We start from the raw sequence: 24004 nt of genomic DNA on the forward strand, positions 1-24004 counted from the left end.
ATTTACTTCTCTTCTTTAGTGTAAATTTTAGCACAAATTACTTAATTTCGTATAATATAAGGACATAAGATAAAACCCTTAGATTAGAATATTTGCATTTTCTCAATAATGTTTCTCGGAATAAAGACTCGAATTATGCGATCAATTTGATAAAAGAGGCAATTGAGCAAATGTCTCTTTCTCATAAGAAAAGAAGAAAAAAATATTCGTTGAGAAAATTATTTATCCCAAAGTTGCGCAAGCGTATTCGCACTATTTTTGTACCACATTTTCATCATGTTTCATTCTATTGTGCGCATTCATAATATACGTTTGCTTCTCGAGAAGAGTATACAACTTTGAGCTTTTCAATATCGAGTCTATCTATAGTAGAACTTGTAATATTTTTGTAGAAAAGTTGATTATAGATTTGTATATGATGTTTTTCTGTTAGATTAGGTCATAATTTGATTTTGTTGTAAACTTTAAAAATTATTTATTTTGTGATATTATTGTATTTCAAATTAATAATACTTTAGTCATTTTTTAATAATTTTTAAATGAAAATTTAATAGAATTATAATAATATTATTAAATTTTCAGCATTAATGCGTCATTGTCATTGATCAGCATCATCGAAGAAACTGCTGAAGATCAACAACGTCACCAAAGAGGTTTAATTATTTTCTCGATGTCATTCTTGTTTTATTATTACATCATCTAAAAGATTATTTGTTTCGTAGAATATGGTCAAATGTTGAATAAATCAAGAGATTAATTGTTTGACCTATTATAAATAATATCTATTCCACATAAAAATTATGAGCAATATGAGAGAGTCTGATTTGTTCTAAACCATTAAAAAATTTCGAAGAATGAATTTAATGAGTGATGGTTTTTTTGACCATATTAAATAATAGTAATATATATACAAATACATATATAAATTATAGAATTTCAATTTTATGCAATATAAATTTAAAAATAAAATATATTATTTATAAATTTAAATATATTAATATATTATTATTATATATTTAAATATATTAGTATAATTATAAAGATGATATAATTTACTTTTTCGATAATTGTCCAAATAATAATTTATTCTCACTTTCAGATGTATTAATAGATGTGCCTAGCAAACTGTCGATTAGAGACTGGAATAAGGATCAAGATTTGCAATATATAAATAAAGAGTGAATTGTCATCACATATTATCTAGAAAAAGAAGAAAAATAGCCTTTACTGCAGTTTTTCAAAATTACTTTTTTACATACTTCAATTATTAGCAATTATATATTTCAATTATTGACAACAGCAACTTCATAAACAGGTGACTACTGAGTGTAAATATTATATATGTGTATGTGTGTGCGTTTATGCATGCATGCATGTGTACATGTATCAGTATAATGCGGGTGATCTGACTCGTACTGTAACGTTTCAACCGAAAGGAATATTTTTGTACCAGCAAAAAATTTAATTTTTTAATTTTTATTTTTATGACACCTTATAACATATGTATTTGCAGAAGGACGATATCGATAAATAAGTACCTCAAATCCTTTATTTGCCGAGAACAGTACCAATGTTGGCTTGATAAAAGGTTACATTTTTTAAAGTTTCATAATATAACAGTATTTTTAGCATTTTTAATTGCATTTTTATATATTAACTTATATTTATATTTTTTAAATTATTTTTTTATAATAACTTTTAATATTAATATTAACAATATATCATTAAGATCATCAAGTAATAACGAGATTAAAAGAATGGAATACTGATACGTGACAGAAAGAGTTAAAATAATTTACATAATTATGATATAAAATAATTTTATTACGTTTATCACTATTCCTCATGCTTCCGCTAACAAGTTATATCTATTTGAAAAACATATACTTATAATACTTGAAATATTAGTCCGGATAAAGAAAAAAACATATAGTTTCCTGGCACGGATTTTTAACGATTAGTAGAAAAAGCTCGTCCATCTTCTTATTTTCGCTCTGAATCGAATTGTTCGAGTAACTATATATGTTTGGGAAAATATATTCATTTTCACTAGTAATGCAATTTTCGTCAACCAAGCGATCACCGAGCGGACAACGGAGCTGAATACAAGTAATAGTCATACATCTCATGTGGAACGATATAATTTTTATTATCACTTCCTTTATTGGAATTATTCTTGTTGCTATTTATATAATTTTCATACGAGTTATACCGCATTAATTCTGCTTTTTTGCCACAGTTTTTCTTGATATCTTCCTCAAATTTGTATCGCTCTGTCGAATTATTGTCTCCGTTATCATCACTCACAGAACTTGATTGAAATATTAAAAACGAAAGGATAAGTAGAAGTGTATAATTAGAAAACGTTAAATTTTCCCCACACATCGTTGATTTTTTAACGAGTCAAATTTATTGGGAAAAGTTAACTTATTATACAGCAGTCACTGTGATATGTGAAGTACGAAAGTTCAAACACGAATCTCATCAGACTGTGACGTTTCGGCCGATAGAAATACTCTTGCCCCAGTAAAGAAGTTAATATTGTAAAACTTAGGAAGAAGTTAATATTATAAAACTTACTATAAAACTACGAAAAATATATATTTGCAGAGATCAAAAAAATATTAATAAATAAGCAACTCAGTAGATTAATAGATAAGGCAATATTCCTTGATTTGTCAAAAAAAATATCATTAACTTGATAAGCTTATTTTTTTTAAATTCCATTTTTTAATTTAATTTTTAAAGTTTACGGCTTAAATAATATGAGACATAATAAAACTGTTCGTTTATTTAATTTTATCAAGTTTATAAATTTTTTTAATTATTAATATATACAAAGTGTTGCTAAAATATTATATTTTTTAGTAATATCGTGTAAAATTTAACATAATATAGAATAATTAAATTTTTAGTATATTTTATTTACTTGACATGCATGTCAATCTCAATGGATTTTATATATATATGTGTAACAATATACATTCAATTAAATAATCTTTGCAGCTTTTACTTTTCTATATAGAAACATTTCTTATTCTAAATTATATTCTAACCTGTATGTTAAAAATAGAGGTTTCATTTTTCTGATATATAAAAAATATATTAATAAAATATAGTTTCTTTATTATAACTTATTATAACTTTATTATAACTTTATTATAACTTATATTCTCTCTTATAAGTAAACTCAAATACTTATTCATATATTATATTTATTTAAAAATGTAACATTTGTGTGTGTGTGCGTGTGCGTGTGCGTGTGCGTGTGCGTGTGCGTGTGCGTGTGCGTGTGCGTGTGCGTGTGCGTGTGCGTGTGCGTGTGCGTGTGCGTGTGCGTGTGCGTGTGCGTGTGCGTGTGCGTGTGCGTGTGCGTGCGTGCGTGCGTGCGTGCGTGCGTGCGTGCGTGCGTGCGTGCGTGCGTGCGTGCGTGCGTGCGTGCGTGCGTGCGTGTGTGTGTGTGTGTGTGTGTGTGTGTGTGTGTGTGTGTGTGTGTGAGAAAGAGAGAGAGAGAAATATTATGTACTGTCTGATGATATCGAAATTCCAGACAATTAAAATAATTAAATATTTATTACTTATTAATTTATACTTTTATATTTATTTTATATATTCTTTATTGTACTTGATATAATCATTGTATTCAGTTTTATTATATTGCATTTAACGTTGATATTTTGAATTATATTTTGAATTATATTAAAAATAATTTTTACTACTGTTTACGTTTTTTAGTTTTCTAGGAAAAATCTTCAGCTCTAAACTGTACGTTAAAAATAGAAGTTTATATTTTTCTAATATATGAACAATATATGACACTAATTACATGAAAAATATATAAATTGTTTCTCTATTACAACTCTCCATGCTCTCTCTTGGATTGGATTTATTTAATTTAAATTATTATGATCTCATCGTGTAGAATATATAACTGTAAAATAAGATACTGAAGTCTTCACTAACTGGAACGAAAGATATCTCATTATGATATATTATTTATTATTATTATACAGGGTGTGTAAAAACATTTCGCAGTCCCGAAATGTGAGGGTAGATTGGCTCAATTTAAGAAAGAAATTTGCGATATTTAACGAAAAATTAATTAAAGAAGATTGGCCAAAGCGCGTGGCTAGAAGTGCGCAAAATAGTATAGGACCTTCTTAATTTGAGCCAATCTACCTTCACACTTCAAGACTGCAAAAAATTTATGGACACCCTGTATATATTATTGTTTTTCCTCTTATACCGTAGCAAAACCTTCTATAGACGCAACAAACAGTCCACCGATGTTTAAAGTAAAGTTTCTCGTATTTCTTTGTAACAGGAACAATATTGTTCTTTGTATGTACAATGGTGCTATATACCATCGAACGTTATACCTAGAAAAAAAATATAAGTGATGAATGTTTATATAAAATCTTTGAAATGCATCGCGAAATGTCCTTATTAGAATGAACTTCAACATATTGTTGTTGTTTGCAGTACAGAGAATTGTGTGTGTGTGATCTCGACATTTAATATAATATTCTAAATCTTCATGCATGCTATTTTGCAACGACGTTTCTTACGCGGTAACAAATACGTGATGATTGTGATTTATAATAGTTTGACCGATATAGTTGGCTAGGAACATATATAAAACAGCGGCAGTTACATAAAGAAGAGGCATTACTAATTCTTTTATATTCTCTTTAGATGATAAAACCTGAAAAATCTAAAACAAATAACAAAACTAAGATATAATCTAAGATATTTTACGGTGATTATACAATTCGACAAAACAATTCCTTTTCTCAAAAAAAAAAGATGATCAATGCATGTATTTTGAATGCCAAACATGATTCTTATATTGCTATATCGCTTCATGATTTTGAGAAATTTGTAATTAAAGTTAAAAAAATATTTTATTTATATTTATTTTCAGTCATTTATTTTTACTTGTATGTATTTTATTATGTTATAGCTGTTTTATGTGACATATTGGAGAAATTTTGTTGCAAATAAGATTGCAAATAAAATATGTTGTTAAGATAAATATGTTGTTCAATCTTTAAAAGAAAGAAAAGTAATATTTAAAAAAAAATTAGAAATTGAAACCATATTCAGTATATAAAAAAGATTTAAAAATTAATATTCTTTTTTTTAAATTTTTTAATGAAAATTATAGAAGGTTATTTAAAGCATATATTTGAGATAAAAAGTGGAAAACTTACTCGAAACAAATTAAGGCTCACCGAAGCTACTCCAAGTGCTATTAAACAGAACATCATCATCTCAAAACTGGATAGCAAATGTTTGGATAATCTTTAAAAATAATAATTTGTTATTATGTGTACATAAGTACATATGTATATTATCGAATATACATCAACCTCATAGCTTGTCGGTGAATATCCACAGCGCAAATTAAACCCTTAAGTATCAAAATATCTTTTTGATTAATATTTTGTAACGTATTGATGTTTATTGAATGTTCGATGCGGTAGCTATAATGTTTGCATTATAATTATAAACAGGAATTTATCAAATGAAACATTTTTGCTGTCAAGTTGAAATTATTTTGTTCAAATAGTCATGTGAAAATGATGAATTACATGAATCTGTATTTTCGTGTCCACACCTGGCAATTTTAAACATTCCACAAGTATATTGAAGATACGTAATGAGCATTGTTCCTACCGCTAATGTTACAATTATTCCGATACACCATGATGCAATGAAGTGAAATTGTATCAAGTAAAAGTATTTCTCTTGATCGATAAAATATTCCGTTATGATTAGCAAATGATGGGATCTCGATGCGTTTGTCGGTGAAATCATATTGAAAATATCCGACCAAAACGACGCAATAATAACAGTAAATGTACTGCAAATAGTAAGAACTAAAAAATTTTTTTAAATACAATTGGCATTTAAATTTCTGTCATGTGAGTTTCATAAGTTAATTTACACGCTGTCATACTCATCTATATATGTTATATTTGAAACTTTATAATAGTCTTTCGTTAAGTTATTTATTAATTTTTATTTTGCAATTATTATAATTGTAAACTTTTTTTTAATTTTCGAGATTTAAAAATATTTGTTATTTATTATTACGTATATAGAAAATTTATGATAATTTGTCGAATATAATTTTTTAATTTTCAAAAGTGAAATCTTGTACATTTCTTACATATTAGAAAAATGTATGTATATAACCGTGCTTACTAAAAAGATCTTCTTACCTGTAAGTGCAACGGTATAATGTTTGCCATTACATCCATATTCGTTTATAATAGCAATTTCATTTTCGTCACTTAATTCATTGCATGTATGCAACAGTTGCTCCAATAAATTCTTCATCTATTTTATCAATTTTAAATAATTTTTTATACATAATACATATTGTAATGTCAGAAAAAATTGCATAAAAAAATTTCCCAACTTTGTTCTGTCTGATAAGTAAAGCTATTAATTGATGAAGCTATCAACTGTTTAAGTAATCAATTGTCTATGAGATTGCTTTCATGGTAACAACAGTTACATTATTGTTGGAAACACACATGATAGCAATTTATAATTTTTATAATTATATTACTCAACATTAATATCATTAACTATTATGATATAATTTATTATATTTAGTTATCTGGATGTATAAGTCTTATTTAATTCTGTAAATTATTAACTTACAATTTTGATATTAACGTAGAACATGTCGTAATTTATCACAAAGAGAGTAAAGACAAATACAGAAGGTAAGACTTTGATGATGAGAGTCAGGGTACATCTGTGTGAGATAAATATTGTATACTGCAAATAGTAATTTTACGTACAAACTTGCATTAAAAAATTATCATTTTAATGTACATCTACTTATGCATACGCATATAAACATATAAATTATGTAATTTATATTATTTAAGAAAAATGATAATATTTTTTTTGATAATATTTTGACAGAATTCTATTTCTAATCTCAAATAAAACTATTCATTCTGTATGTGTGTGCATAGTTAACAATTCCACACTAAATATAAATTACAATATTTAAATTTTATGGGAAAATAAATTACTTTGCAATATAATTAATTGATGTCATAATATTATTATAATTTATTACTAGAATTTACCTGAAATATAACGTATGTCGTCAAAATACTAGACAATAAAATAAATTGAAATCGAGTAAAATTCGATTGTTTATAAGGCCATAGGCCAAGAGTAAGTAGAAGAATTCTGTTCAGACTAAAGTACTCAATTTCGATGTTGATCATTTCTTTGTAAGGTCTAGAATGTGACTGGTGAAAAGAATCAACAAGAGTTATGTTTATCCCCTCCTTTCTCCATTGATTGATCAACTATTATTTACTTCTCTTCTTTAGTGTAAATTTTAGCACAAATTACTTAATTTCGTATAATATAAGGACATAAGATAAAACCCTTAGATTAGAATATTTGCATTTTCTCAATAATGTTTCTCGGAATAAAGACTCGAATTATGCGATCAATTTGATAAAAGAGGCAATTGAGCAAATGTCTCTTTCTCATAAGAAAAGAAGAAAAAAATATTCGTTGAGAAAATTATTTATCCCAAAGTTGCGCAAGCGTATTCGCACTATTTTTGCACCACATTTTCATCATGTTTCATTCTATTGTGCGCATTCATAATATACGTTTGCTTCTCGAGAAGAATATACAGCTTTGAGCTTTTCAATATCGAGTCTATCTATAATACAACTTGTAATATTTTTGTAGAAAAATTGATTATAGATTTGTATATGATGTTTTTCTGTTAGATTAGGTCATAATTTGATTTTGTTGTAAACTTTAAAAATTATTTATTTTGTGATATTATTGTATTTCAAATTAATAATACTTTAGTCATTTTTTAATAATTTTTAAATGAAAATTTAATAGAATTATAATAATATTATTAAATTTTTAGCATTAATGCGTCATTGTCATTGATCAGCATCATCGAAGAAACTGCTGAAGATCAACAACGTCACCAAAGAGGTTTAATTATTTTCTCGATGTCATTCTTGTTTTATTATTACATCATCTAAAAGATTATTTGTTTCGTAGAATATGGTCAAATGTTGAATAAATCAAGAGATTAATTGTTTGACCTATTATAAAGAATATCGATTCCACATAAAAATTATGAGCAATATGAGAGAGTCTGATTTGTTCTAAACCATTAAAAAATCTCGAAGAATGAATTTAATGAGTGATGGTTTTTTTGAACATATTAAATAATAGTAATATATATACAAATACATATATAAATTATAAAATTTCAATTTTATGCGATATAAATTTAAATATAAAATATATTATTTATAAATTTAAATATGTTAATATATTATTATTATATATTTAAATATATTAGTATAATTATAAAGATGATATAATTTACTTTTTCGATAATTGTCCAAGTAATAATGTATTCTAACTTTCAGATGAATTAATAGATGTGCCTAGTAAACTGTCGATTAGAGACTGGAATAAGGATCAAGATTTGCAATATATAAATAAAGAGCGAATTGTCATCACATATTATCTAGAAAAAGAAGAAAAATAGCCTTTACTGCAGTTTTTCAAAATTACTTTTTTACATACTTCAATTATTGGCAACAGCAACTTCATAAACAGGTGACTACTGAGTGTAAATGTTATATACAGGGTGTATCAGAGCGACCGTATCAGGCTGGTATTTCGAAAAATACGCATTTACTTGAAAAGTGTTCCGAACAAAAGTTGTAGGACTTTAAGGGGCGCATTACATAGCATGGTTAGTGTGACCTTGAATAGTATTGTTAAGGACACGGAAAAATCAATTAAAAGTTTTTAAATGGAAACCCCTATTTTTTATTGTATATTCTTATAGCTGACCTCGAGAGCTTTCCAAAACACTATAATAAAGTATTTCTTCATTGAGTACTTTTCGAGTTATGAGGCTTGAAATCATTTCTTAATTTTACATAAACCGTAAAATATCTTGTGAAATATTCATTTTTCGATTATCTTACCTTAATACTTTTATGTACAAAATAATGAGAGGAATCAATTGGTGTAAAAAACACATAGTTGTTTTAAAAAATAATATGTAATTGTTAATTGCAAATTACATATTTTTTTCTTAAAAACAACTATGTTTTTTCTTTAAAATTTTTATTTTTATGACACCTTATAACATATGTATTTGCAGAAGGACGATATCGATAAATAAGTACCTCAAATCCTTTATTTGCCGAGAACAGTACCATTATTGGCTTGATAAAAGGTTAAATTTTTTAAAGTTTCATAATATAACAGTATTTTTAGCATTTTTAATTGCATTTTTATATATTAACTTATATTTATATTTTATAAATTATTTTTTTATAATAACTTTTAATATTAATATTAACAATATATGATTAGGATCATCAAGTAGATCAACAAAATTAAAAAGAATGGAATACTGATACGTGACAAAAAGAGTTAAAATAATTTACATAATTATGATATAAAATAATTTTATTACGTTTATCACTATTCCTCATGCTTCCGCTAACAAGTTATATCTGTTTACCTTGTAGCGTTCGTAGCGATAAATATTTTATCTCCAGAAATTATTATAAAACAAGACTGCAATTTTATCGCACGACATCCTGTACGTTATATTGCATTTTAACAAAGTACAATATAATACATGAAAGAGAAATGTATCAATATATTTCTGTTATTCAAAATCTACTGTATACCAGTCTGTTATTTATTATCTTGTCACTCATGTATTTATTTCAATTTTTTATTGTAATCAAATTTAAATTTTTTTTTCAAACCTGTTTGTACGTATATTTCTGGTAGTTATGTTTTTAAATTTGCAAAAATTTTCTTTATAAGTTATTTATATATATTATTTATAATATCACTCTTTCTTCCTCTCTCTTGTTCTTCTTTATCAAAAATATTAATTTTTTCTATACATCAATTAGGATATTTTCGAAATTTTTTTCAAAAAAAGTAAAGCATAAAATCTTAATAACGTAAGCATAAAATCTGTTTTTATACAAAATAATAATTTTTAAATTGCTCAAGCTGCAAAACAATTGACATTTAAATATGTACAAATTAAAATTAAAAGATGAAATATACACATTTAATGGAATTAAAGATATATGAGAGATACATAAATGTACACACTTATGCATTATACATATATCACATTAGACATCCTAATTTTGACAAGGATAAATATATATAAGATTATATATTCTCATCAGACAAACTTTTTATGTGACGATTCCCATAATTAATGTTTTTCCATCAAAAAATTGTTCTTGACATAGTACAGTTATTCAAATCTGTAACCGTTTCATGTCGAAGTTTTGGAGAAAGACTTGCAATTCTGCCAGAAATGCTTTAATAGCAGTCGTATGATTGTCTTTTTACACACGAATATGATAAACATACCGATATCTTGCATGGTGTCCATCACAAAAATACTGCGTAAGATGTACAACATTGTAATATCATCAAACAGCCAAAATTCATACGCTGTTGATATAATCCAATCTATGGCTATTATGATAAACAACATGATAAACAGTCTCAGATATAGACTGAACCTGCAAATGAATATATCTTTTATATTTTCTGAATTTGTTTCATAAAGATAAATATCCTTCGAAAAAATCATAATTATTTTATATTATTGAATATATTTAAATAACTATAATAAATAGTATTAACTTAAATTAAAATTCAGAATAATGTGTTTGTACAAAAAATCTCATATTTATGAAAATATATTGTCGCGAATAAAGAATCTCAAAATGATTATTTCTCTCTTTCTCTTGTCGGAAATTATCAAAAATGCAATTGATTTTATTAAAAGCAATACCGTTGACAAGTAAATATAACGGCACATATCTTATTGTTAAACAAGATTGACATTGATATAAAAATGTTTGTGTACAAACCATCGCTTGTTGTCATTGTAAAATCTGCTCTGCGAATCTCTCAGATGACGGACTGTGTTCTTTTCATAACGCACAATTTTTAATGCAGTATAAATAGATAAGCAAATGCTACTAATAACACAAACACTTTTCGGCCCGTAAAAAAACAATTGAGACGCCGCATCTTCTAAAATAAATAATAAACTTCTTTACATCACGTGTTGTAAATAAAACACAAGAACATACTTTTATTTTTAAGATAAATTCTCAAAGGATTAATTAATTAAATGTTTTGTTAATGGAGTTATGTTAATAAAGAATAAACATACACTCACCATAAAACCAGCAACTATCGACGCAAAATTCCGGTCGGATTAAGTTTTTCGGCACGTTGGGAACGAAATCCATGATAATACAAAAGATAGTAAAAATGAAGGGACCTCCCCAAGCAAAGATAGAATATATTAATTTTTTTCTCTCTTGTTTCACATTTTTTTGTAACAAGCGAAAATCTCTGCAAAATGCAGAGTTTACTTTACAATTAATTAGTAATAAAGCAAATAAAGCAAATTGCAATGCAAATATAAAAATGCCTTCAATCAAATATTTTGAATATATATTGGCTTAAGATTTAAAAAAATTAAAAATTACAAAAAGGTTAGTAACATTATATTATGAATTTTTTATTTAATATAATTTTGTTAATAATTTAAAATATTTTATTTTAATAACATATTATTTTTCTTTTAACAATTGAATGCATTCTTATAAAATACAAATCAATCTTTTGTTTTAAAAAAGTAGATCTAATAGAAACTTCTAATACAAAAAATGTACATATATGTTTCTGAAATGCAACTTGTCATATTTTTTTAAAATTATCGTCCCAAGCCAAATAATTATCTTTATACTGCCAATTAAGAAGACACGATATATTCTTTCTAATAAATGCAAATCATTATTCTTTTTTATCCTTATGCGTTGTTATAGACATAATCTGAATGTATTATTTATACATATCACACATGAATATTTTATCATATCATATTCGCGTTTTTTTTGTATAAAAATATATCACAATCTTATAAAAATAAATTTATATTATAGATAAAATGTGGCATATAATAAACAATTTACCTAAATGTCCACCAAATGTCGAAACTCATTGCACTTAACCAGAAAAAGCTTGACAAAAAACAGAAATAGCTGACTAAAGCTGCAACAATAAAATAAACAATTTTAAAATGTCACTAATGGACAAGTATTTGTATATCATTAAGATGTTATATTATAAAATGTTATATTATAAACAGTTTTCCTTCAACTTTAACAGTAAGAATTTATTACAGAAAACAATGTAATTAATTAATACACGCTAATGTTTAATTAAATAATGTTTTAATTTAAGAAATAAATAACTCTACAAGATTTGAATTGTATTGTCAAAAAATTTTTAGGCAAAGTAATCTAAATTGTACTTTACGTAAAAGTAAAATAAAATATTATTTTAATTTTTTTCACTATTAATTCTTGTTTATAAAATTTTAGTACATTGTACAAGGTTTTATCGTAAAAAAATTAATAAAAATTAAGTACCAATTAAGTACTCTTACCAAAATTAAGTACTCTTTGTTACTAATGTAAAGTGAAAAAAATTAAAATAATATTTTATTTTATTTTAACGTATGATAGAATTTAAATTTCTTCGCTTAAATATTTTTTTGGTACAAAAATTAATTAAAAAAACTAATGTATACACTGTATTGACTGCATTATTACATGATTTGGCTGTACTGTACCAATTATAACACAGATGAAATATGAAAATTCTACTATGTTGATTGGATAGAACGATTGGAAACTTATAGTGTCAATTACGTATCCGAAAAATAACAAACTGCAGTATTTGCGCAGCATGAAACTATGTATATTACGAAGCTCCGGAAATATAGAATACACCACAAATATTATAAGCAAACATAACACAGACACTATGCGGCAACTCAAAAATAAAAATCTCAATTCATTTGAGATTTCATTTGTCAGATCGTTCATGTTATCCTTTTTTTTATTGATGGTTTCGTTCACAGCTTCCAAGCAGATAATTGCATCGAACTGATTATGATCCACAACGGCCAAACAATAAGATGTTGATTCGACAAATATGTCGAAATAAGGAAGATATAGAGAACTATTTGCGAAAAACATATACTTGTAATACTTGAAATAATAGTCCGGATAAAGAAAAAAACGTATAGTTTCCTGGCACGGATTTTGAACGATTAGTGGAAAAAGCTCGTCCACCTTCTTATTTTCGCTCTGTATCGAATTGTTCGAGTAACTGTATATGTTTGGGAAAACATATTTATTTTCACTGGTAATGCAATTCTCGTTAACCAAGCGATCACCGAGCGAACAACAGAGCTGAATACAAATAATAGTGTCATACATCTCATGTGGAACGATATAATTTTTATTATCACTTCCTTTATTGGAATTATTCTTGTTGCTATTTATATAATTTTCATACGAGTTATACCGCATTAATTCTGCTTTTTTGCCACAATTTTTCTTGATATCTTCCTCAAATTTGTATTGCTCTGTCGAATTATTGTCTTCGTTATCATCACTTACAGAACTTGATTGAAATATTAAAAACAAAAGGATGAGTAGAAGTGTATAATAATAAAACGTTAAATTTTCTCCACACATCGTTGATTTTTTAACGAGTCAAATTTATTGAAAAAAGTTAACTTATTATTCAGCAGTCACTGCGATATGTGAAGTACGAAAGTTCAAACGCGAATGATCTCATCAGACTGTGACGTTTCGGCCGATAGAAATACTCTTGCCCCAGTAAAGAAGTTAATATTATAAAACTTACGAAGAAGTTAATATTATAAAACTTACTATAAAACTATGAAGAATATATATTTGCAGAGATCAAAAAAATATTAATAAATAATCAACTCAATAGATTAATAGATAAGGCAATATTCCTTGATTTGTCGAAAAAAATATCATTAACTTGATAAGCTTATTTTTTTTTAATTCCATTTTTTAATTTAATTTTTAAAGTTTACGGCTTAAATATTATGAGACATAATAAAACTGTTTGTTTATTTAATTTTAAGTTTATAAATCTTTTTAATTATTAATATATACAGGATGTTGTGGTTGAATACACTGCAGTATGACGGATTGCCTATCCCGTTGGAGTCTTATCGGTCGAGAAATACGCGTGCCGATATTATCGATGAATAATATAAATAATTAATAAAAATAATAATATAATATATATATATATATATATATGTATATATATGTATATATATGTGTATATATATATATATATATATATATATATATATTAATATATATGGAACAATATCAAACAGCCAAAAGTTCCACAATGTTAATGAAATCGATTTTAAGGCCATTAAAAAAAACATTATGATAATTATGATAACAGTTTTAGATATAGTTTGAGCCTGTAAGTAAATATATGTTAAAATTATATTTCTTAAAATTATAAAAATTAAAGTGATCAGTCAGGCGTAGAGAGCTAAAGAATCAATAGTGTAGATAAGTTAATCAAAATATATATTAATAAATCATAATTACAAGCTTTAAACAAGATAGTTATAATATATAAAGATGTTAAAGATGTGTGCGGACGTTTCGACTTACTTTTAAGTCATATTCAGCGCAAAAATTGTAATGGAGATAGAGCATATTATAAAAGTTCGTATAGAGAGAAAACAATAAATATTATAACGCAGAAAGAATATGAACTAGTGAAAATCTTATAGGAGATACAACTCCATACGCAACTGTAGAACATGGTTAATTGTCAACAGCTTACTGATATTTTTTAAAGGAGATGACTCCAAACGTAGCGGTATACATAGATAGTGTCATTTTTATTCTTGTCATCGTTATAGAAAGTAATATAGACGGAGCTTTTTTACTTTTATAATTTTTATAATTTTTTAAAATTGTCAACATAATTGTTCATCAAACGATTTAGCGACACACTTTCTCAACTTTGTTCCTCATGGCAATATTTTCCAGGGAATTGTGCTCAATTTTGGGCCAATTAACCCAAATTAACCCAAATTAGAGTGGTATTATTCCATATGGAAATATTTGGAGGCCGCTTACAACTATCTATGTATACCGCTATAACCGCCGTTTGGAGTCATCCCCTTTAAAAAATATCAGTAAGCTGTTGACAATTAACCATGTTCTACAGTTGCGTATGGAGTTGTATCTCCTATAAGATTTTCACTAGTTCATATTCCTTCTGCGTTATAATATTTATTGTTTTTTCTCTATACGAACTTTTATAATATGCTCTATCTCCGTTACAATTTTTGCGCTGAAGATGACTTAAAAGTAAGTCGAAACGTCCGCACACATCTTTAACATCTTTATATATTATAACTATCTTGTTTAAAGCTTGTAATTATGATTTATTAATATATATTTTGATTAACTTATCTACACTATTGATTCTTTAGCTCTCTACGCCTGACTGATCACTTTAATTTTTGAATTTTACAGAGAGCTTTATTATTATTTTTGTTAAAATTATAATGTAATTGGTTATTAAAATTGTTATAAATGAACATATTCCAAGTAACTAATACATCATAAAAATAAATATTTGCCGCAGAAAAACTACAGTTATTTTACTTTAAAAAAAATTTCTGTTAGGGAAATCTTCTTGCTAAATGTTTCTCATTTTTTATTTTATTCTTCGTGCTTATCTCAACTAGCAACCAGTTAGTCAATGCTGTATCATAAGACGAGGACGTTGTAGTGGGAAGTGAGAAGCGATTAGCGGCGCGATTAGTGCCCGATATAATGCGATGGAAGACAGTCAGAGAATATTGCGTGCAAGTTTCGTTCTTTAATATAACATGACATCGCAAAAAATGATTTGTGTTCAATTATTAACAATAGAATAAAGTGTAGAGTAAATTTAATCATTGTGGAGTGACATTTATTGGAACACTTTCACAAATCTTCTACACAAAATTTGGTCCTTCGAATCAGATATTTCGGCTATGAACAAATAACAAAAAGCTGCAGATAACAAAGAGCAATAGTGTGTAATACAATCCGCAATCAACGGGACAATTGCATTATTTGTGAAAAATCTGATATTTCCCATTACGCAGTCCAAAACACAGGAAGGTAAGAGAGAACGTATTAATAAGCACCATTTTTATTTACGAATATCATTGCAAACAACGTTAAAAATATCTGTTTCAGGATTTTTTTGAGCTTAATCCATATTAACCATATTCTTTCGAGAGGACTCTTCAGGTCAACGAAACAAAGAGCAGATCATTGGATGTCTAACGTGTATCCTTACACACTGTCCTTGAGTTAAAATTAGAACAGATGTCCGGGGCATGGCAGCCCGGGCATTTTCAGTCCGCGATGTCAAGTAACAGTGAGAATCTTGGCGTCATTGCGAGAACACGACAAGTTGCAGAAGAATTGCACGAGTAGGAAGATCGACGCCTTGTACACATGCAGTGTGAATAAAGTATCGTATTCTTTTAAGCTTAGAGAAGTGGCTCAATTTATTTACGATCTCGATATTCGTGATTACGTTCATATTAACTGGCGACCGTGACAGGACGATTTGTTAGCGAAATCGGGAATTAAAAGTTGAATCTTTCTTGTTCAACGCCGTGAAAATGGATGTCCTGAAGAAACAAAAGAAGTCGCTTCGTCTATCCTTTACAAGTGCTCTCCGTGCGTTCTCAACAAAATTAGAGAGCGACTGCTCAATAGAAGCAAAGATAGTGGCGTTTCAAAACTTGGAAACAAAAATGACTGAGTTGGATGCAGTACATTCTGCATATAAAGATGCACTGTTCGAATCAGGAGCGGACGAAACTGATATCAACAGAGAGTTGGAATCGGACGACGCTGTTAAGTACAAAACTCAGTACTTAACAGCGAAAAGGAAAATATCCGAGATCCAACGCGAACAACGAAATCGACGTCGGACAACAAAACATCCAACGCCATCGACGTCGGACAACATAACGAGAACGGTCTCGACGAACGCTCTGAAGCCATCGACGTCGAAGTTTTCTGAATTCGAACCGAAATTTGGTGGTAATATTAAAGATTGGCTTCCCTTCTGGAGCAAGTTTAAGAAGATAAACGAAAATCCTTCAATTAGTAAAGAAGATAAAATGCAATACCTACAACAGGCTATGATACCAGATTCGTGTGCGAGCGAAATTGTGCGAAGTTTTTTGCCTACGGGAGAAAATTATGAAAAGGCAATTTCGAGCCTAAAAAATTGTTTCGGACGAGACGATATTATTGTGGAATTTTACGTTCGCAAACTACTAGGTCTCGTGTTGCAAAACGCACAGGGAAATACCAGGTTGTCCCTTACAAGTTTATACAATAAGCTCGAGTGCTATATTCGTATAATGAAAACGCTTGGTATGACGATGAACAATTGTGCCGCCATGCTGTATCCGCTCGTCGAGTCGTCTCTTCCAGAAGAAGTCCTACGAGCATGGCAACGCAATGAACAACGAGAAGCGATGGAAACGAACGGACAAGGTGAAACAACAAATAGAAAACTCGCAAAACTTCTTAGATTTCTACAGTCGGAGGTGGAAAGCCAGGAGGATATTGGCATGGCATTGGCAGACTTGAGTTTATCAACGAAATAAGAGAAGATGAAGAAGCTAAAAGGAAAAGTTACCTCCTTCGTCGATTCTAAAATAGAATCGATGAAGGAGGTAACTAGTGCCAGTGTGTCTCTTGTGGCTAGGGTTGTACGAGACACCAAGATTAGTCTTGATATTGTCTTGTCTTGAATTTTAAGACAAGATCAAGACAAGATTTTTAATTAGTTATCAAGACAATACCAAGACTAAGACTGTTATGATTATTATTGATTCTCAAAAAAACTAAAATATTTATATTTGTAAATGAAAAAAAAGTCACTATATACGAATTTAAAAAATTTTATTCAATAAAAACATTTATATTAATAAATTTAAAAACATTTAATATTAATACAATATAACATTTTTATAAATTAGAAATCAAATTTGCAAATTTTAGACATTAAAGAATATTTCACCCAGGAATTGATGCACGTTAATGCTTTTAAAGATTTACTTTGTAATCTGGTTCTATTTTTTGACATAGTCAGAGTTCCTATTGAGAAAAGTCTTTCTACTATCACGGACAAGGCAGTTGAACTTAAAATGTCTCGAGCCATTTTTGACAATGTGGGATAAATATGAACCTGATTTTTTTATCACTCTAAAATATTTATCTGCACATTCCTTTGGAGCCTGTAAATAATTATTAATTCCTGTTTTCCATGAAACAGTAAATGTTTTTTTATATAAATAGACGGCATTTATATCGATTACATAGTAATAATTATAATTAAAATATAATACAATAGTAATAATTAATTCAAATTATATTATAAAAATTATGTTAAATATTATTTAAATAATTTTGTAATAATCAGTAATTAATCGGGCTTGAGGAGCAAAAAAATAAAACTTTGAAGTTAGAAACGAACGTATGTCTAATTTAATACAAAAAATACACTTTAAATGGGTTAGCTTTAATCATATTATTTGTTCGCATAGTAAAAAATTAATTAAAAAGTTATGATTTGATAAATTAATTTCGCACATAATATTAACAAAAAAATTCTAAAGTAAACGTTTCGGTCCTCGTCTGGATTCTCCTCAGTACGAATTAACATTGATGAATATAAAAAATAAAAATTAAAAAAAATTAAAAAATATATAAGGTGAAGCTTCTTATACGGTTACGTATGAGTGTCGCAGCATATTCAGTTGTATAGACCCGGAATCAGGCTCTCATGACTGTAAGCGTCGACATCTGGAGCTTGCTTGCTAACGTCAATCTCCATAGCATGGGAAAATGCATGGGGAACATGCCCGATTAATTACTGATTGTTATATATAGGAGCCACTTCATATATTTATATTTAATTTTTTAATATTAGATAAAAAATTGTTAATAAAATCGAGACAAGACAATACAAAATGAGATTTTTGCTACCAATATTCACTCAAGACCAAGACAAGATTTAAATTTTTCCAAATTTTCAATACCAATACAATATTTTTACGAATATTGCCCATACAGCACAGAAAGTTGAAATAACGTTGCTGAAACGTTGCAATGTTGAATATTGAAGTATGAATATTTTCACAACACTGAATCTATGTTGATTTTTCTACATTGATTCTTTATATTGTTACAACGTTGAAACAATATTCAAATATTTATTATATTATTCTTATTATTTATTTATTTTTATTTTATTTGATTATTCAAAATAATTTTATATATAAATGAATATATGTGTATATAGTATATATATATATATATATATATATATATATATATTTATTTATTTATTTATATTTATATATAATTTAAAATTTATATTAATTACACACACACACACACACACATATATTAATACATATTTCTGTTATATAATATATAATTTTATACATAATAAAATTGTATAAACTCCGGTTAAAGCAAGTTGTGGAACTGGGTCTAAAAACTTTTCGAGTCTGCTCCCAATAAAATAATTCGTTTGGCGCAGGCACGTTATTAATCTTTTTGCCGCTATAACAAAGAATTTCAGGCACATAGTCATAGCACCAGAGATGCCAGATTCCGGCCTTTTGGTAACATGCGGTAACATGGAGGGGATAATAGAAAGAGATAAAACATGATTCTCTCTCGCTCTTCTCGGTGCTATCGCATGCTATCGAAAGGCCGGAATCTGGCATCTCTGCATAGCACATGCTCGCTCGCTAGTGCGCATCAGTGAAATTAACAATAATAGTGAGAAAAAGACGTTTATATTGATACACAGTGCAATCATCAGATAAACCAACAGTGCGATACGTTGTCTCACAATCAGTGAATATTTCCAGTTTGCAGTGCAAGCACTGATTCCAAGTGTATTATTGAAAAGCAACCGGTGTAACAAAGTCGAGGTTATAACCCTGCCCACTGCGAATAAAATTAAAATTAAAAACAGGTATTTATATTTTATGTTTACATATTTTATGTTCTTGATTTTTGATGATCTCTTTTGTGGAATAAAATATCGAAATAACAATATACATGATTAATCGATTTTAAGGTTATGCTTATTATGTGTTATATATTTTATGTATGTGATATTATTTTATACATATGCTTGTGTTGGAGATGTTCATAGGAATAATGCGATTATGGGCGTGCTTCTTTAAATGTTATTTATAATAGTTTTTATTTGTTTTGTAAAATTTTCGCTTATTTCTAAATAGAAAAGAAGTACATACAATGTCCATTCCATGGAAAAATACGTTCCAAAAATATTCGGAACGACACTTGAGACGTTTAATTGTTAAAGAAACTCAATTTGATTACATGTTATTATCACCAAATATACCAGGATGCTCTCAGTGGCCTGATACACAAAATGATGTACATATTGAAAAAGAAGTAACTGTACAGTATGTATTACATATATGCTATGATATACAGAATGAGACACAAACTTTTAAGCTATATTCTCAAAATATATTTAAACAAAATATATTTTTGAATATATTATTTAAAGCAGTTATATTATTAGCTTATATTATTAGCTTATATTAAGCAGAATATATTATTTAAGCAGTTTTTAACATTCTGCAGAAAAATGATATATGAAATTATACTTTATTAGTTCAGATTTTTTAATATTTTATTTATTGATATATTTTGATACTTAATATCAAATATCTAGTAACATATTCATTTTTGAACTATATTAAACATGACTGTTCGAAATATTCATAAACAAAAAAATGAAATAAATCCATTAATATCAAGAAAATATTTAATTAGTTGTTTGGAAAATATATACGTTTTGTAATATCTAAAAATAAATATTTTACAAGATATTTTACATTATAAATATTAAAATATACTAGAATATAAAATACAGAGTCATCCCCATATAACATAAAAATTTCAATGAATTCTAAAAGCATGATGAATTCCGCAAACAAAAATCATCCCTATTTAATACAATAGATCATCACTATTTATAATAATGAGAAAAGAGTTTATAATATTAATATGTAGCCCATCATGTATATTAATTGTGTATCATTATAAAGGTTATTTTCTAGTTCTTTTGCTTCAACAACTAATTCATTTTATTTTTTTATAATTTATTAACTTATTTACAATTATAATTTATTAACTTATTTTTTAATAATATTAAATAAAATATTATTTACAATCTGAAATATATTTAAGTTCACAATTTAATTTTACGTGTAATTTTACGTGTTTATAAAATGTATAATCAAACATTTTAAAGTAAGAAAGTTATATAACTTTTAATTTTTTTAATTATGTGTAAATAAAACACACTATAGGTTATGCCTACAAATTATGTCAACCTTGCTTTAATAACATATATCATTAACATAACATGTATCATTAGATTAGGTTCATTTTATATTTGAAATATTTTGTAGTAAACATAAACTACAATTTTTTGTAACACTGCTTTTATTAATGAACAATTATTATTTATTATATTATAAAGTTACTATATATTATCAAGTTAATGTAAATTAATATATTATTAATGGCCAGATTATTTTTCCTAACTGTTAATATAATTTTTTTAGTTTTATTTGTATTTATTGTGTGTATATTTATTTATATGTAGGAAAATAATGCAGAGAGATAATATTCATTCAGAAAAAGTGTTGAATGAATCAATTCAATATGACGATAACAGACGCTACCAGAAAAGAAAAAAAAGATATTTCACAATCAAACAAGCAATACTGATATTAATTCATCATTATATAATTTTAATAAATATAGTACGAAGAAATCTTCCAGTAGCGTGCAATCTGATATTTCATGTACGGGAAAACAATCTACATCATCATGTAAAACAGGTAAATATTTAGTCATAGTTAAGTATAGTTAAAACAAAATAAACATTTTTTACAAAATTTTAGGCGAACAAATTATTGAATAGAGTGAATCTGCAAAATAATTATTTTTTATTATTCATTATAATCATTAAGTTATTTCCATTTGTGTACTTTTTGAATGTTTGGATAAAGCACAGAATAGAGAATTGTTTATTCATATCATTTTAAATACTTTTGCAAATAATATATTTCTCAAGAAATTTTAATATTTTAATATTATGTAAAATATGCATTACAATGCTCAAAATCAGTATTTTTTACATAAAATATATATATATATATATTATTGCGCCGATTGGTCGTTCCTATTGGTGTTCATATAAAGGATTTAAAATTTATTATGCAGATTTTCAAACAGAAATACTTCGCAAACTGAACATTATTATTCATCAAGTAAAAATGGTGGACAAGAGACTGAAGATTCACGAAGAGCAATGTCGTTTCAGCCTTGACAGACGTGAAGATGATATTCTTCAAGATGAAGAAATAGGATATTTTTAAATAGGATTACCTTTGCATAATGAATTGGCATTGGATATTTTAGAAACAAAATTGAAGAACAAAGAATTTTTTGAAAGCATGGTATGTTATTTCTTACCTTTAAATATTTTTAAATATTGTTTTTAAATATTTAAATTTGTATTTTTAAATATTTAAATATTTAAATATTGTTATTATATTTGCTCGCGATGCAAAGAACATTTTGAATATTTAGAAAGTTATATATTTTAAATAGAATATCTTTATATATATATACAAATTTAATATTTTATAAAGTGTACATGTTATTTATAAAATCATAAAATAAGTGCATTTAGCAGAACGTTTTTACAACTGTTGGAAATTTTCTGAATTGAGATTGGATTATTTTTTTAGACCTAGATAAATCTAATCTCAACACAGAAAACTTTCAACAGTTGTAAAAAAATGTTCTGCTAAATCACTGTTAAATTAATATTTATCAATATGTATTTTTTAAATTATTTATTTTATATCATAGGTATATACATTAAAAGGCTTGGGAGGTTTCGATGTGCATTCTTGCACGATTAATTTATTGAAAAAGTTGATAACTAATCCCTTGGCTGAAATGTACAACATGGCTGGAGCAAAAAAGAAAAAGGCTTTTCAAGATTTGATTTTGTATAAAATCATACTTAGTAAGTGTTATACTATTACAGATTTTTAAGACTTAACTTCTCCTTGATTATGTGTCAGCATGTCATATTGGTATTAATATGTTACTAATTTTATGGAACTACAATAGAAACTGTCTGCGTTCATTATAAAGATACGACTGAGACGGAGATTGCCCAAATCATCGCAAAATGGCTAGTACAAGCCAAAGCTCGTCGCGAGAGAAAGTATGTACATAATTTTTTTATATATAAATAAAATGTGTACATAATGTATAATTATACAATTCATTAATGTAATGTGTGTTTAGAAAATGTCGATATATTGAAGAAAACATAGATAAAGCGACCTCGTCATCATCACATAACTCATAATAATCTTTTATAATTATCAACTCATATATGTATGTAACTTTTTATTATAATAATTAATTAATAATGGAGAGTAATATATATATATATATATATATATATATAATATTTTTTAAATAAAACATCTTTATACAAATTTAACATTTTATTATGAAGTTATTTATTATGAAATCGCATAATATATATGTATAGATGTGTTTAGTAGAACATTTTATTTACAACTATTAAAAGTTTTCTTAAATTGAGATTGGATTAATTTTTTAGACTTAAAAAAATCTAATCTCAACACAGAAAACTTTTAACAGTTGTAAAAAAATGTTTTACAACTGCTAAGCAACCATTAAGTCAATATTGATCAATATTAAATCAATATTAAACCAATATTAAATCAACATTAAATCAATATTAAATAAATGTTTTTTGAATGTTGAATTGCTACATTTACAAGACATTGCAATTCAGCGGACATTAGACGTTTCTGTAATTTATTTTCAACGTTGAATCTATA

At 26.7% G+C, this 24004-nt stretch overlaps 3 protein-coding genes, 1 long non-coding RNA gene and 1 pseudogene across 7 annotated transcripts; 3 read left to right on the forward strand and 2 right to left on the reverse strand.

Moving 5' to 3' along the window:
- Window positions 1-1274: 1274 nt before the first annotated feature.
- LOC109610475 lies at window positions 1275-9285 on the forward strand. The gene is made up of 6 exons (XR_003123763.1): window positions 1275-1315; window positions 1514-1588; window positions 7931-8001; window positions 8071-8246; window positions 8448-8640; window positions 9197-9285. It is a non-coding gene; the product is annotated as an uncharacterized LOC109610475 (long non-coding RNA).
- Window positions 3835-7722, reverse strand: LOC109610502. 2 transcript variants are annotated; one of them, XM_025415439.1, is made up of 9 exons: window positions 7116-7722; window positions 6676-6795; window positions 6228-6345; window positions 5621-5882; window positions 5373-5486; window positions 5214-5304; window positions 4569-4714; window positions 4247-4379; window positions 3835-3931 (listed from the first exon to the last, which is right to left on the reverse strand). In XM_025415439.1, exons 1-9 carry the CDS (start codon window positions 7257-7259, stop codon window positions 3896-3898), a joined length of 1164 nt encoding a protein of 387 aa, XP_025271224.1. In that variant the 5' UTR covers window positions 7260-7722; the 3' UTR covers window positions 3835-3895. The 2 variants fall into 2 exon arrangements, with proteins under 2 accessions (XP_025271224.1, XP_025271223.1); XM_025415438.1 differs by having other exon boundaries at window positions 3835-3962.
- An 879-nt stretch (window positions 9286-10164) lies between the features above and the next one.
- On the reverse strand, window positions 10165-13771 carry LOC112639940 (probable G-protein coupled receptor Mth-like 3). Of its 2 annotated transcripts, none has more exons than XM_025415437.1 (5): window positions 12734-13771; window positions 12072-12150; window positions 11270-11448; window positions 10956-11118; window positions 10165-10601 (listed from the first exon to the last, which is right to left on the reverse strand). In XM_025415437.1, exons 1-5 carry the CDS (start codon window positions 13644-13646, stop codon window positions 10349-10351), a joined length of 1587 nt encoding a protein of 528 aa, XP_025271222.1. In that variant the 5' UTR covers window positions 13647-13771; the 3' UTR covers window positions 10165-10348. The 2 variants fall into 2 exon arrangements, with proteins under 2 accessions (XP_025271222.1, XP_025271221.1); XM_025415436.1 differs by having other exon boundaries at window positions 10956-11121.
- Window positions 13772-15766: 1995 nt separating this feature from the next.
- On the forward strand, window positions 15767-17846 carry LOC105253407. 2 transcript variants are annotated; one of them, XM_025415446.1, is made up of 3 exons: window positions 15767-16136; window positions 16215-17672; window positions 17717-17841. In XM_025415446.1, exon 2 carries the CDS (start codon window positions 16649-16651, stop codon window positions 17648-17650), a length of 1002 nt encoding a protein of 333 aa, XP_025271231.1. In that variant the 5' UTR covers window positions 15767-16136; window positions 16215-16648; the 3' UTR covers window positions 17651-17672; window positions 17717-17841. The 2 variants fall into 2 exon arrangements, with proteins under 2 accessions (XP_025271231.1, XP_011259740.1); XM_011261438.3 differs by having other exon boundaries at window positions 16215-17846.
- A 3934-nt stretch (window positions 17847-21780) lies between these two features.
- On the forward strand, window positions 21781-23567 carry LOC112639950 (annotated as a pseudogene).
- The last annotated feature ends 437 nt before the right edge of the window (window positions 23568-24004 follow it).

The sequence above is a fragment of the Camponotus floridanus genome, unplaced genomic scaffold (genome assembly GCF_003227725.1).
Source record: "Camponotus floridanus strain SB8 unplaced genomic scaffold, Cflo_v7.5 scaffold120, whole genome shotgun sequence".
Lineage (NCBI taxonomy): Eukaryota > Metazoa > Arthropoda > Insecta > Hymenoptera > Formicidae > Camponotus > Camponotus floridanus.